The following is a 16679-nucleotide window of genomic DNA, read 5'->3' as shown; positions in this document are numbered from 1 at the left end:
GATTTGATTAACATCTGACTCTTCCACTAGACTGTAAGCTCACGTGGGGCAGGGGCCATGACTGCTTCGCTCAACATTTTAAATTCTAACACCTAGGTTAGTATTTGTCATATAGTAAGTGCCCTGTAATTGTTTTTTTTTTTTTTTGAGTAGGAGTCTCACTCCATCGCCCAGGCTGGAGTGCAGGGGCACACTCACAGCCACCGCAGCCTCGATCTCTTGGGCTCAGGTAATCCTTCCACCTCAGCCTTCCAAGTAGCTGGAACCACAGGTGCATGCCACTATGCCCGAAAAACTTTTTTATTTATTGTAGAGACGAGGTCTTGCCAAACTGCCCAGGTTGATCTCAAAACCCTGGCCTCAGGCAGTCCTCTGGCTTCAGCCTCCCAAAATGCTGGGATTACAGTCTTGAGCCACCATGCCCGGCCTGTCCTGTAATTCTTTTATGAATGAAAGCACATATGAATGAAACATTTTGGCCTGCTGGCCTGTGCTACTCTCCATCGTGTCATGCATGTAGATGCTCCATAAATATCTTTCTGATTCAGCTCCTCTCACTCTATAGGAAATTTTAATAAAGAACTCCATATAGTTTATAAGAGTAGCCTGCCGAATTCTGAAATACCGTGCCTGATCGTTGTAGGTAGTGTCAGATGCTGTGCTCAATGCTCTGTACCTGATTTGATAAGAGTGGTGGTGGTGATAATACGGCATCGCTCAAATATGACTTAGAAGTGCTCTACACCTGCCAACACCTGTCTTGCCTTCTGCATTTCAAATCTACCTCAAATGCTTCTGACTTTGTTATGGTGCATGAGTGAATGGCATGTCTCAGTGGAGTTAGCAGCAAGATGGAAACTCAGGGGCTGTGACTTTCTCTTGTTGAGAATTCACATAATTTTGTCTTGCTTAGTGGCAAAGCAGGATGGTCAGGCTGGCTTCCTTAGCAGTTGGCATAGATGAGTGAGATCTAACATTTAGTCCTTCATGGAAAATTCCTGTAGTTACAGAGGTAGGATGAGGGGAGACTACCATTCCATTATTAAAGTGCCCAGAATTAGTTCTCGTTCTCTGCATTCCATATGCTAGTCATTGATAAATGATCATACTGTCTTTGCAGTCTCAGTCAGGGGAAAATAAACTCCTGGCTACCAGCAGCAACCCTGTGTACGGAAGCGTGTTACAGGAAATGGGGATGGAGTCCTGTGCTGCCCTGAAAGGGACTTCTGTAATTTACATATTTAGTGACCCAGTGGGGAGAGATGAGAGCTAGAAACACTGTGACACATGCAGCACCCTAGCAGCCCTCCTCTAGTCACCCTAGCCACCTCATCTGTGCCATCTAGGGAAAGTCACTGACCAGATTCGGCCTCAAAATGGAACACTGACCTTTTCCAAAACCCACCTTACTGGACTATAATAGGGCTAAAGTAATTGATGTAAATGACACTTAGGTTCTTGGGGAGAATTGGTGTACAGCAAGTCCCCTACATAGGAACATTCAAGTTGCGAGCTTTCAAAGATGGAATGTGTGTTTTTGAAGAGAAGAGATAGAATTGAATCTAGCAAGGAACTGGAACCTGTGCCATCGTCAGGTGCGAGGGACGTTGCAGCTTGCCCTCTGTCTCCTGTTGCTGACGTCCCTTCAGCTCTGCCATCTTCTGCCTCCTCTGCTCCTCCAGTCAGTAACTCTTCTTACCTGTTCACTCGATGCCAGTGCCTGTGTGCCAGCTGTTGTACTGTACTGCATTACTGTATTTTCCAAGATATTGTACTGTAATATTTTAAAAAGTTTTATTTTGTGTGTGTGTTTTTTTTTTTACTATTGCTTGTGTGAAAGTATTATAAAACTATTATGGTACGATATAGCTGATTGTGTTAACTGGGTACCTATGCTAACTTTGTTGAACTTGCAAACAAATTGGACTTATGAACGTGCTCTCAGAATAAAACTCATTTGTATGTAGGGGACTTATTTTAAGTTTTTATTAGGAGGATTATCCGATGGTCATTGGAAGCACAATTGTACTGGCTATACATAAGGAATTAACACCAATTGTAAGCCGTATCGCAACTGAATCTTGAGAGGAGTGGTGGGGTGTTGCAGAGCTCATGACCAGCTGTAGAAGCCTGGATCCCCATAGAGGGTCATTGGGTGGTCACCGAGAAGCAGGACCACATGGATGCCTGGAGGTGGGGCAGACGAGTAACAATTCCTGGAGGAAAGACACTGAAGACAAATCCAATTACATCACATTCTTGACGTCAGTGAATTTATATTGGGCATTTAAGAGCTCAAAGCTAATTAAATCGATTCCTCATCTTTTGTGAAATATGAAGACAGTGTTGTAAATACTAATTAGGCTGGAGGACGTTTGCATCATTTAAAATGAGGCAGTTGACCACCTGCGACGCTAGGTGATGCATTATAGTGAAGTAAATTAAATGCACATAAGTCAGCGGTGAGGCTGGAGGATTTCTGTGGCTGCCTCTGCCTTCTGTTGGTTGTACCACCCGTCTTCACACTGTACGTAGTATAGGAGTCTCCACCAGGGTTTTCTGAAATACCCTGTCCTATCATGTCATCACTCTAGCAGCACCAGCAGGTGTGACGCTGCACAAAGACAAACTTGTGAATGCCTGCTCTGCCCGCGGTACTTTGACAAGGTAAGGGTCTGGGTGATTCCTTCCTCCTCAGTAGATGTATTCTTACCTCTTGATTCAACTTCTCTGGCAACAGCAGATTGGGCCAGAATAAGCCTTGGGGATTCAAGCTGTGGCTGGCCTAAGAGGTGGCGGCTTTGTAGGGATAATGGTGGCATGCTAAGTATATTAGGGTTCTCTCTCAGGAATTTCAGCTGAATTTATAGCAAGGGTCAGTTGTTTGCAAGCCCAGTGTTGGCCAGAATTTCCTTAGGGAGAAGGCAATATGTGAGGTCATGAAGCCCTGGAAGTCAGGAATAAGCAGAAACAGAGGAAGTAAATGCCATGAAGTCGAAAAGACTCCAAGAGAAGGGGAAAGGTGGTTAGATGGTAGCAGCAAATGGAGAGCTGAGACCCTCTCACAGTGGAGGATGACTTAGATAAATGCTATAACTGGAACTTTATTGGATTTTTCCAATGTATAAATTGTAATGTGAGGCTCAGCTAAATTGTGCCATGATACTTGGCTATGACACTTGTATCCCCATAGTCACGGCTCCTTGCCTCCACCATGGTTTAAGGTGACAGAAGAGGGTATCATTCCTCGCATACTAAAGAGCCTATCACACAAATATGGATCTGTGGTTTGCCTAACTTTTTGTTGTGCTTTTATTGTCTGTTAAGTGCCCTGAGTGGCTTTGCCCCTGACCTTGAACCCTCTCTTTCTCTGCTCCAGCCACCACTGCTCTTTTTGTCCCACGTCCTCCACGGCAGGCAGAATGTGTATGACCAGAACACAGCAGTGATGAAGTCACAATGAGGGCTGGTTGAACCAACCTTGCTAGTCACCAAAGGGCCCTCTGGGCACAGCCCGGCACAGACTGCTTCTGATTTTTAATCAGTTTTTCTTCCTAACGGATAGGGTGAGGACATGACAATTTGTTTCAAATATTTGGTTATAGCTAAACTTAGAATAGACTTTTTCTCTCTATTATTCAATAATCAACTTACTCTTCTCTCTCTCTCTCTTTTTTAAAAATGTGGGGGTATACAAATGTTCATTATGCAGGTACCCTTGTTGATGAGGTGTGCCCCTCCTTCCCCTGGCAGTTTCCCTCAACTGACAATCCCACCCTCCCTCCCCTAATAGTTTCTCACCACTTTCAGCAGGGTTGTTTTAAAATGAACATACGGGCCAGGCTTGGTGGCTCACCCAGCACTTTGGGAGGCCAAGTTGAGTGGTTCACCTGAGTCTGCGAGTTCGAGACCCAGCCGGGCAACTTGGTGAGACCTCATCTCTACAATAAATAAAAAATTAGCCGGGTGTGGTAGTGCATGCCTATAGTTCCGACTACTTGGAAGGCTGAAGCAGAAGGATCGCCGTAGCCCAGCAGGTCGAGGCTGCAGTGGCCAGGAGCGTGCCATTGCACTCTAGTCTGGGCGACAGAGTGAGACTCCAACTCAAAAAAAAAAAAAAAGAACATATGTATAGTTCGGCTGAGATAATCTTTCTAGGAGTAAGCATGATCTTTTGAGATTTTTTTTATTTGTCCACACACTTACGCTATATGGTGGTAGTAGCTAGAGCTCCCTGAATTTCAGATTTGACCTGCTGTATATATGCACTACACTCTCCCTTTTCAGTGTAACCTTGGCTTTGCATGAAATAAATTTTTAAAAATCCTTAATTGTGTTTTGGTTTTGGTGTTAGAACCTTCCTGAGTTTTAGTAAGCCATATGGCTGTCCAGCTTACAACTATGTTTCCTAGCTTCCCTCATAGCTAGTCATGACCTTGTGACTATAGCTAGATGTGACCCCTGAGACAATGTGAGCAGAGTGATGTTTGTGACTTTTATTATTATTATGTTATCCACAGCATCAAAGCAAAGGCAAAGATGTTTGCAATTTCAGTGACAATTTTTGGAAAGAAAATTGCTTGTCCTCCATTTTCTCTTTTGCTTTCAGCCCCAGGAGGTATATTGGTTAACCAGCTTCATTCATGCTGATGAGGGTGATACTAGTTATAGGAGATGGCAGAGGATAAGATGGGAGGAAGTGACTTGTGCAGCAAAGCTACCTACATATCAGAGTACCTCTGGACTGTTACATGAGAGAGTGATCAATATCTCTCCCTATGTGAGCTGTCCCAATTTTTAGTTTTTCTTTTGTAACAGCTTAGTCTACTATTCCCTGACTAACACGTAACAGTGGACAGTTACAGAGTGCTTGCTATGTGTCAGGAACCACACTGAGTGCTAATACGTATTATGCCATTTAATTTTCTAGCAATCATTCTAAATCGGTACCACTTGCCCATTTTACAGATGGGCAAACAGGCTTAGAGAGGCGAGATATCTTGCCTAAGGTTATGTGACTGGAAGTAGCAGAAAGGACTCGAAAGCTCTGAAGTGACTCAAAACACATATTCTTGATAGCTATGCCGTCATGTCTTTTCATACTGTCCACTGTTTTTCAAAGTACTCCTCTTGGCCACATCAAAGTTTTAGTCCATCACATGTCATGGCTGCGGACTCCTCTGCTCAGTTTCATGAAGATTGCTCTTTTATCCTGCTTCTTAAATTATTATTCTTTGTTCTGAATTGGTTATTCTTGCCTTGTTTATGAAGTTGTAAATCTCTCAGGGGATGGACAAACATGCTAAATAAGTGACAATGCCTACAGGGATTAGAGCTGTCTGGTCTTCCAGAATGACTCAATATTCTCTTACATGATGTCTTCCTCATGGGTGTATAAATTCCATTGTTAATGGATCAACCCTGGTGAATCCCTCCCTTCCAATCTTAAATACATTTTCATGGTAGCAGCATATTTGAATAGAGGAAATATCTGAAAAGGTGATTTTCTGTGTGTTACTATATATAAGTAGGTGGAATTTAAGACCTTCAAGATTGCACTTTAGTCAAATGTTGGATTCATGATCATTCTACCATGTATGTGTTAGTCTTAAGTTTGTTTCTTAATAAGAGAAAATCCAGGCTGGGCTCGGTGGCTCAGCCTGTAATTGAGAATTGAGATGGTGATTTCTTCGTCACTCTGGGAGATGGAGGTTAGAGGATTGCCTGAGACCAGGGGTTCAAGACCAGCCTGGGCAATGGTGAGACCTTGTCTCTACAGTAAATTTTTAAAAAGTGGCCAGATATGATATCACGTGCTGTAGGTCCAGCTACTTGGAAGGCTGAGGAGGAGAGATTGCCTGAGCTCAGCAGCTCAAGGCTGCGGTGGTCATGATCATGCCACTGCACTCCAGCTTAGGTGACAGATTGAGACTCCAACTCAAAAAATAAATAAATAAATAAATAATACAATGGACTGGAGCAAAACCATCCACATTCACTTATAACTGATTCTCTGCTACAATAGCAGAGTTGGTCATTGTTTCAGAGCTCATATGACCTGAAAGCCTAGAAGATCTCCCGTCTGATTTTTTTAATAGAAAAACTTTGCCAACCCCAGTTCTAGATCCCAGGGGATGGCTTGTGATGAATGGTTTCATTGCCTGTGATGTCATGACAGATGCAGAGTCGAGCTCGATATGGATATGATCATCTGTTCCTCTCCTGAGATTATACATGCTTGGCATGTGTTTGGCAGCAAGTAACATAAAACCTGACTAATAGTGGATTAAACAAAAAGAGGTCTATTTTCATCGTGTACATTAAAGCCCAGAAGTGGATGGTCCAGGGCTGGTGCAGATACCCAGTGTTTCCTTCGAAACTAGGCTCTTTCTTACTTCTCGGCTATGCCCAGAATGTTGACTTTCATCTCCATGCTTACTATAAGATGGATGTGGTGGCTGGGCTTGGTGGCTCAGCCTGTAATCCGAGCATTTGGGGATTGCCTGAGCCCACGGGTTTGAGACCCATCTGGGCAACTTGCCAAGACCTCGTCTCCAATAAATAAAAAATTAGCTGGGCGTGGCAGCGCCCACCTGTAGTTCCAGCTACTTGGAAGGCTGAGGCAGAGGGATTGCCGGAGCCCAGCAGTTCAAGGCTGTGGTGGCTGGGAGCATGCCACTGCACTCCAGCCTGGGGGACAGAGTGAGACTCCAACTCAAAAAAAAAAAAAAAAAAAAGGATGTGGTGCCTGAAGGCATTATGTCTGCATTCCACGCAGTCTTGAAGAAGGGGAAGATGCAAAAGGGGAAGGGTGTTTTCTAAAAATCTTCCCAAAGGCCCTCATTATCGACAACTGTCTCATGACCGCCTCTAGAAGCCAAGGATCCCAGGATTCTGAGACTGATAGGCCAAACACATTACTGGGGCAAACAAAATGGAGATTCTGTTGGAAAGAAAGGAGAGACAAAAGCAGTGCAGTAGACCGTCTATATCTGTGATTCTGCAGATTCAACAACCATGGATCAAAACTAGTGGGAAAACCCCAATGAGAAATAACAACAGTAACAAATTAAAAAATACAGTATAACAACTGTATACATGGCATATACATTGCATTAAGTATTTAACATATATGAGAGGATGTGCATAGGTTACATGCAAATACTACACCATTTTATATGAAGGACTTAAGCATCCTGGGATTTTGATATTCAAGGGGTATCCTGGGACCAATTCCTTCACTGTATGTGTTTCAATGAGCCTTTCATAGTTAACTGGGCCAGTCTAGCATGTTCTTATGGTCTCATTCTTCCCTCCCATCTTTCTACCCGAAATTAATTTCTCTTCCCCTCCCTTTCTTTTTTTTTGGCTAGGTGAGAAGGCTGGAAATGAGCCTGAAGAGGTGAAGCTGCAGAATGCTAGCAAACAGATTGTGCAGAACGCCATCCTGCAAGCTGTGCGGCAAGTCTCCCAGGAGAGTCGGTGCCGGGAAGACAGAACCAGCGACAACCGGGGCCGCTTCCAGCTGGGCGTGGGGGAGTTAACCAAGAAGCATGAAAAGAAGTAACAGGGTGGATTTGGCTCTTGTCACATGCTCGGTTTCCAGCCTTCCTCTTAGTATAGGACGCCTTGCCAAAATGTTGCCAAAAGCAAACCAAAGTGTCATCGGCACCTAGCAGTAGAATGAATTCGCACTAGCCCCTGGCTGAGAAGCACTGTTTTGAAAAAGTGCTTTTGACAATTCTGTTCATATTTATGCAGTGCCTCTGAAACACAGTGGGGCCAAATATGACACTGTAATTGCAAAAGTAGTTTGCAGCCCAATTTATTTTTAATTATTTTTTTAAAAAAGAATTCTTAAGTCTTGTTTATTTACTTCTGCCTTTTACACATTCTTTCTGTGAATTTAACCAGCAGGTTTTTAATTTTTCTTTCTTCCTTTTTTATTTTCTGAAATATCAGTACTGTGTTCTTTTGATAGTGTATATTAAAAAACATACTGAAAAGGTGAGGGAATGGAGTTTCAGTTTTCAAGTGTGGAATTGAAGGCTTTTATAAAGTGAGTTTGGGTCCAAGGTCAAATTAAGCTAAGGTAAATTCTAAGACTGAGTCCCTCAGGATCTTACCAAGGCAAATATTTATGTAACTTTTTAAAAGAGAGGAGTTTAGGCTTTTCAAGAACTCAGTCTTTTAGTCTCAGTTCTTTGAATTATTTGGTAATTGGTGTTTACACTTTGTGTAGAAATACTTTGGGAATATAGATTTCTTTTCCTATCTCAAGATTAAATAAGACAAGTGAGTCTACATGCATGAGTTGCCAATGACTCGAGGCTTTAGCGACTCCATGAAAAACAGCTAGAGTTGTAGGTTCCTTAAGATCCTGGAGATACTCACACTTGGGTCTGATTATGTGGTGCAGCAGTGCTGGCAGAAATTCTGGGGCCTTATAAACGCTGTGTCATCACCAGGCTATGCATTTGCACTAGGACCTTATCAACTTTTTCCATCTACAAATTAGTTTTTTTTGAGATTATGAAAATCATACAGACCAGGAATGAATCACATAAAATGGGAAAACCATTTTTTCAACTCTCTACCAAAATACAGTGGAACAATAAAGTGACAGTGTTGTGAATACAATTAGAGAGAGATGTATGCATTGTTTAAATATAGTCATTTATACAGTAACTTTCTGCTCCACTCTCGTATGAATAATGCACTTCTTTCTGGAGGCTCTGGAGTCCCATTTCCCAGCCTTCACGAAAGTTATTGAGTTGGTGCTATTGGTGACAGAGGAAGAATTTGACCTTGGTTAAAAACCTTTTGGTTTCACAATATCAACATCTACATTTGATTATTATTTTTTAAAGTAAAGTATTAACATGTAAAGTTTGACTAATATTAAGATATACTTCTAAAATTCAAGTATATTACAGTTTCCAGAATGAATACTTGAATAACAGTAGATTAATTAAACATTTTTCCCATTGACTTTGTTAGATGACATTCCACTGTGAACAGATAAAATAAATTTATGGAGAATGGTGGAGGAAACAGAGGGATTTAACATTTAGATATTATTTACTCATAATTTTTTTTTTAGCAGCACTTATGCCAATTGAAGTTTTAAGTTGACGAAATGTCATGTAACTGATGCAATGTAATTGCAAAGCATAGTGGAAATGAAGATATTCAGGGAAATTATTCAAGAGTGCCCACAAATAAGAAAAAATAAGCCTAATGCTTGTAGTTTGCAAGTGATCTGGCCCTATGTCTGTCTACTCAGATGTTTGGATATGACTAGCCTTGATTTTTTGTTGTCATATGGCAGAAACATATAAACATGCTATCTTTCTTCTCTGGTGTGTCTGTCTGTGCTAAAAAAAAATGGGGAATCTTTAGTACATTTTACCAACTTCTGTATCGAAATATTATTTATAAATAAAATATATTCAGCTTTGAAATATTATTTTAAGCAAAACTTTCTAGACACCATTGTTTGCTCTTTTTGTATGTAGATCTCATCTTTATACAGCCCCAAAAGGCTTTCCAGGACTGTTTTCCAACCTCTAGATATCATGACCAGGGCAAGCGTCTCTTGAATGGGCCCTTTACTGTGACTGAGGAAAGCCATGGGATGGGGGGTCCTGAGGCTTGAAGGGAAAAGGATGCATTCTAAGAAGTGGCCTTTTGATGACAAGAAGTAAAGGTAAGTGGGTCTGGGAGGTTGAGTGTCTGTCATGATCTTTCTGGGATGGAAAGTCTACAGCAAGGGAAAGCGATATTACTAAGTTCTTGGGAGAACAAAAGGAAATTAAGGAAATTAACAAAAGGAAATTACTTATTGAGTGTCTCATGTACTCAATAAGTAGGTACCATATTGGTAGAATCCTAAGAAAACTCAGTCTTAAAATAAATGCGTAGGTTACACACTTGTGTTTCTCTCAATATAAAGATGAAGTTACTGGGCTTCATAAGGGATCTCTATCATTTGGCATAGAGTTAGGATGGATTTTCATTTTGATATCATAAACTAGATCACAGCTTTTAGTTTCAGGAATTAGTGGGAGCACTTATTATGTCTTTTATCTTTCTCATATATTATGTACATTGACTTCCCATCTCTGTTTGGCTGTTCATCTTTTGCTTTGCTTGCCCCTGAGGAGAAAATGAACAAAGAAATCCCCTTATGTTCTATTTTTTTTTTTTTTTGCTATAATCATCTATCTAGTGCAGATATCATAAATTTATATGAAATGACTAACTGGTTCCCTTTGTTCCCTTTATTCCCTTTCTTTCCTCTTTTCCTTTTTTAGCTGTTAATCTTCCCTTATGGTGGGATTTCAGGCTATAAAGAAATGAATCAATCTTTTTAAAATAATCATTCAGAGATGAGTAACTGGCCACTTTCAAGGCTGTTTTGTTTCTGTGAAAAAAACATGAAAAAGACAGACATTTTAATTTAATTTGTTCACTGTAATACCTCATCTACTAAAATACAGTAGAGAACATAATTTCTAAAAAACTTGATAACTACTTCAGCAACCAGAGTACCCAAACAGATACAAAGACTAAATACTTGAGCAAATTCTTCAGTTTATGCAAGGAGAAAGTGGAAATGACAATATCTTTCTTGAGTGTGTGAAAAATTTTGAAATATGTTAATAGACATTACCTAATTTATTGCATTGCCACTGCTTTAAAATAAGGTGCAGCCAGAGAAGATCTTATTCTCCTTTTGCAGATAAAGTTACAGTGGGGCTCGGGGAAACGAAATATAACCCAGGTGAAGAAGAGTAAGTACCATTGGGCATAAGAAAACAAGAATCACTGGTCTCAAACTCTGTGAGCATATGAATCAGCCAGGGAGCTCAAGAATATAAATTTTATGAATACCAACGTTAAGGTAAAAACATAACACTGCTTTAAAGAATATCTTTCTGAATAAGAAATTTGACAAAAATAGTAAAAAGGTCAGCAAAAATATTCATCAATAGAAAAAGTTCAATATCACTGAGCTAAAATAGCGGCAGCTAAGGAAAGAAATGAACTTGAGAAGGAACAAAATAGAATATCACAACAGAGCATGAGAAGTGCACATATCTTCCCCCCATTTGTCAGAAACCATATTGGTGAGTGCACAAAATCCTAAGCCAGGTGTGAAGAAAACATAGGTGACTTATCCTTTGTCTTCTGGCTACAGAGTAGTGTGGCTCTTAGGAAAAAAGTGGTGAAGTAGGAAGAGGGACTTCTCTCAAATGAAAATGATAACTCATTCTTACAAAAATGAAAAAAGAAGAAAAGGAAGCAAGGAAGAGAGAGAGAGAGAGAGAGAGAGAGAGAGAGAATCCCCACATCATATCCTAGGAAAGTGGATACAAAATGATCAACAGCAGTAATTCCAGACTAGAAGAAAAATTCTTACTACTTCTGGGATGAGAGCAAGTCATTGACAAAGGTACATTCAGAATGGCATCAGATACCGTAGCAATATTCAGTACCCTAACATAAGGGAAAAAGTCTGTGAAGTAGCTCTGAAGAAAAAAAGTGTGATGTAAGGATATTATTCCCACTTAAGAAGTCACTTAAGAATACAGGTAAGCATAAAAAAAAAAAATTAAGGGTCAACCCGTGCTTGAAATCCCTTTGTAAAAATATGCTTGATCGTGAACTTCAGCCAACTAAAAGATGAATTTAAAAAGACTTTATGGCCTGAGCCCGCGGGTTCGAGACCTGCCTGGGTAGCGAGACCTCATCTCTACAATAAATAAAAAAATCAGCCATGCGTGGTAGCTCATACCTGTAATTCCGGCTACTCAGAAGGCTGAGGCAGAAGGATCGCCAGAGCCCAGCAGGTTGAGGCTGCTGTGGCCAGGAGCGGCCGCTGCACCCCAGTCTGGGCGACAGAGTGAGACTCCAACTCAAAAAATAAAATAAAATAAATAAATAAAAAGACTTTATGAATACCACATGTTCTCACTCATAAGTGGGACCTGAACATTAATCACAAAAACACAAGAGAAGGATCAGCAGTTACAGGACACTGCCAGGGAAGGGAGGAAAAGCGGTGGGGCACATAATTCCACGGAGGGTACCTGATCCTAAACCAGGCGAAGTGAGGACCAGTTGGAGGCCCAAACTTCACCTGCATATACACTACTTATGTACATAATCCTGACTGGTACTTCATATCTTTATAATAGTAATAGGCTTTAGAAATAAAAAGAGTGTGGCAAAAGTACTGCTGGATGTCTTTGCTTAAATATAAAGTAGGTATTACATAATTGTGAAAATTTTGGCAAAATGAGGTACATTAATTCCTATTTCTGACAGTATAAAATATGTCTGACAATAGACAAGAGGCAGACAAGGGAAATGACATCATGATAATGACTTCATCTGTTAGAGAGAATTTATATGATCTCAAGTTCAGTGGTCTAGTTCATAAATTTCCAGGATGCCAACCCTTTATTAGATTTCATAATGCCTCATCTTAACCTTAAGGGAAAGTATTAGAAAATAATATAATGGAGAGTTGATTTTTAATAGTTTTTTAAGCTTCCACTTAGTTTATTTTTCTGTCATTAAATTAACACAGTTAACTATAATATCTATATAGTTTTACTGTGTCTTTTTCCATTGGAATAATCTCTTGGCAACATACATGTCTTGTACTTTTCTCATTCTTCTGCTGAAGCTGACCAGGAGGACTTGTACAGAAGATGAAGACCAGGGAGATTTTCCCACTGAGAAATGTAATTTCTTTGATAATTAGACTTAGGCCACAGATTCTTCATAGTCTAAATACTAAGAGAAGAAAGAATAGCTTTAGTCCTTTAGTGCGTTTCCATTTTATTTAATTATTTTTGAATAGGAGTCTCATTCTGTCACCCAGGCTAGAGGGCTTATGGCCACTGCAGCCTCTACCTGCTGGGCTCAGGCAATCCTCTCCGCCTCAGCCTTCCAAGAAGCTGGAGCCACAGGTGTGCACCATCATGCCCAGCTAATTTTTTGATTTATTTCAGAGACAGGATCTCACCAAGGTGCTCAGGCTGGTCTTGAACAACTGGGCTCAGGCAATTCTGTCACCTCTGCCTCCCAAAGTGCTGAGATTAGAGGTGTGTGCCACTGCACCCAGCATGCTTTTCCATTTTTAAAGCAAGTTACTATTTTTTTCCTCAACTGATTTCTTCCTAACCAATTAACCAGTACTTTCACCACATGCCTGACACCAGTGTCTAAAAATCAACGCTCTTGCACACTCTTGCCTGAATGATCCACTACTTGAGTTACATGTGCAGCTGATGCTGTTGCAGTCCATCCATATGCCCTAAGCATTTGCCATCTCCCTATTCATAGATGGCTTCTGGCTGCAAATAGCTGACACTTCTTGCCTGTAGGCTTTTTCTTGTTATAGCTGTGTGCTCAGTCTACTGAAGGAGACAGCCAGAAGTACCATCTACCTAAGGCCCCAAGAGAGCTGTCCAACAGTGATGGATAGGAGATGGTGAATAAATACCCCAGCCTTCGCGCCCCTCAGGTGGGCCAACTCTGGGGAATGTCCCACAGGCCTCCCAGAAGTTGCCACCTGAGGGAGTCCCAGATGTGCTGGGCCCTTTGCTTCTCTTATTTCTCCACCTTCCCTTTGGTGCTTCCTAGGAGTTGCTTCTAAATGGGCTACTTTCACTCAAATCCTTAGGATCTATATCTAGGGGGATGAAACTTAAGACAGTGGTATTATGGTGCTTCCTAGCAAAGAAAACTGAGGTTACTAATCATTTGTGTCTGGTTGCAGGGAAATTGGACCAATCTGTCTGCAGAGACAATCTGCCCCATCCGGATATTGGGTAGTACCTAGCATTTTTCAAAACCAAATGCCAAAGTAATAGATTGAGTTGGTGAAGAAATTAGATGTGTTGTGTATTTCAGTTTCTTACAGATATCTCAGTTGTCTTGAGATTGATTTATCTCAGTTCAGTTTTCTTAACTGGCTAATTTATAACCATCACCACATAAACATCACATGAATATCACATGAACTGGAAGCCGCTCTACTAAGGAAAAGTGATAGGCTTGTCAGGCCATGCAACTTATAAACCTAAAAAACTGAGGTTTAACACATAGGAAATGAATTTCAAGTCCAGTAGTTTCATCAGTGTCTTCCTTTCTGAAACTGAATCCTTTTGGTAAGTTTTGATGAAAAGACATTCTTTAATGTATGTATTATTTTGCTTACTGTTTACAATTCAAGGCTGCCCTCTGCAATCAGGAGAAATAATTTCATGTAAATCTATAACTTTTTTTAAAGTTTTTTTTTTACTTTCCTGGTGGCTGACTATATAATTGTTTAGTTTTTCAAAAGGTCAAAGTTTATGGTACTATTGTAGGAGTTCCAAAATAAACAGCGTGATTGGAGTCAAGAGCTTACCACTTTGTGAGCCAGGTGATCTGGGTTCTAGCTCCAGGTATAATACACCTAGCTAAAAACACCTTGTGATAATCCCTCAAACAATTTAATATAATATGCAATTATATCTCTGTTTTTTGGATTATTTAATTTCTGTTTCCATTGCTATATAGTAGGCTTCATGAAAGCAGGTAATATGTCTTTCTTGATTGACCTATCTCATAATGTAATCTTAGCAGGGAGCAAACACACAGTAATTACTTGTTGAGCAAATGAATAAATTAGTTGCATATCATTAACAAACTTCTTAATTTTTCTGAGGCTTAATTTCCTCATCTGTAAACAGAAGTTGCTTAAGATGATTTTGTTAAAATTTATTTTTAAAAAATTTTTTATTTTAAAGAGGCCAAGGTGATTACTAAGCTGCTTTCTAGTTCCAAAATTAAATGACCCTATTTCTTTTGTATTTTTATTGAGGTTTTACTTCAGTGTGCAGCCTGATGAATTTTTATATATGAACATAACCAGATAAGCACCACCAAGTTAAATGTTTTTGCCAGCAAGTTTCACCCAAGCAAGTTTCGTTATGCCTCCCCAAAGCTAAACAATATCCTGACCTATATAATCATAGATTAGCTTTGTTTGTTTTTGAATTTTATATAAACAGCATCTCACAATAGACACTCTTTTGGGGGGTTACTTTCCTTCAATATCTTATCTGAGAGATTCCCTCATGTTGGTACCAATAGTGGCAATGTGTTGTTTTTATTTGCTGTGTATTTTATTGTTTAAATATGCCATTACTTATTTATTCATTCTACCATTGAATATTAGGGTTTCTCTTCCACCGGTTTGGCAATTACAGATAAAGCTGTTATAAATATTCTTGTACATATCTTTGAGTAGGTACATGCCATTTCCCTTGGGTAACTACCCAGAAATTTATGTATATATACATAAAATTTATTATATATACTATTCATTTATATATTATTATATATAATATTTATTATATATAATACTTTTTATTTTACTTTACAGAAATTTTATATATATAATTTTTATAGAATAATAATTTTTACAGAATAATTTTTATTTTTATTTTACAGAAATTTATTATATATATACTAATTTTATTTTTACTTTTTTTTGAGTTGGACTCTCACTGTCACCCAGGTTGGAGTGCAGTGGCATGCTGCTCACGGCCACCACTGCCTAGACCTGCTGGGCTCGCAAGCCTTCCACTTCAGTCTTCCAAGTAACTGGAACGACCACACTCAGCTAATTTTTAAATTTTATAGTAGAGACAAGGTCTCGCCATGTTGCTCAAACGTCTTGAGACCATGGGCTCAGGCAGTTCTCTTGCTCAGGCCTCTCAAAGTGCTGGGGTTACAGGCGTGAGCCATAGCACCTGGCCAATAGTGCATATATATTTACAACATTCTGCTGAAGACATCCAATGTGGTAGTACTAACTTATCCTCCTAACATATATCTGTTAGTAATATATGAAAGTTCCAGTTCCTTCATAATTTTGAGGCAGGCCCTGTCCTTTTAACCAGATTTTGTTTTCCAAGTACCATGAGATTATGGGAAATTTTACTCTGCCTTCAAAGTCCTTGGTTCCCTGGACTCCCATGTGCAGTTCCAGAACTCAGGAAACCTCCTCTGGGTGAAAACTGGCCTCATTTTGGATACTTCACATCCCCACTCAGTCCACCTGACTGCCAGAATCCTTGATGATACCATTTCCTCCAGTCTTCACCCAGAATCAGTCAAGACTTTCTCTCCCTTCCCTTCATAAGAAAGTAGGTGATGATAACTCCCTGTGGAAGACACACTCCTCGATAGGAAATTCCAGTTTATCTAGCTCCTATTCCTTCCACACTACTCTGATTTAATGAAAGGATGCTTTTTGTAATTTTTCCACTCTTTTTTCTAGTTGCTGCAGTAAGAGCATCAGACTACATCCTTCCCAGAAGGAGAAATCTCTTGATTCTGTGTATTATTAATCCAAACACTTTGATAACAGGTCTTTCATGTCAGTTACAGATCACATTTTGATATTGGGATCAAATAGAAGAACTGAAATCCAATTATCACTGTAATTTGTTTTAGAGTCATGACTTTGAAAGCAACATTGAGAAACTACTTACTCATGTCACTTACTCTGCTGATATGCTTTCTGATATATGGTGTTTGTATGAGGACATTTTGTCAGGACCATAGTCATTTAAAAATATGCTCGAAGTAGGTAATAAAGGAAGCCAATA

At 39.8% G+C, this 16679-nt stretch overlaps 1 protein-coding gene across 1 annotated transcript; it reads left to right on the top strand.

Moving 5' to 3' along the window:
• The first annotated feature begins 7297 nt into the window (after positions 1-7297).
• Positions 7298-7829, top strand: AKAIN1 (A-kinase anchor inhibitor 1). The gene has a single exon (XM_021712676.1). It carries the CDS (start codon positions 7298-7300, stop codon positions 7565-7567), a length of 270 nt encoding a protein of 89 aa, XP_021568351.1. The 3' UTR covers positions 7568-7829.
• Positions 7830-16679: the final 8850 nt, after the last annotated feature.

Source organism: Carlito syrichta, unplaced genomic scaffold, assembly GCF_000164805.1.
Source record: "Carlito syrichta isolate Samal-C Ts95f unplaced genomic scaffold, Tarsius_syrichta-2.0.1 Scaffold303602, whole genome shotgun sequence".
Lineage (NCBI taxonomy): Eukaryota > Metazoa > Chordata > Mammalia > Primates > Tarsiidae > Carlito > Carlito syrichta.
This window is presented reverse-complemented; position numbering and strand designations above follow the sequence as displayed.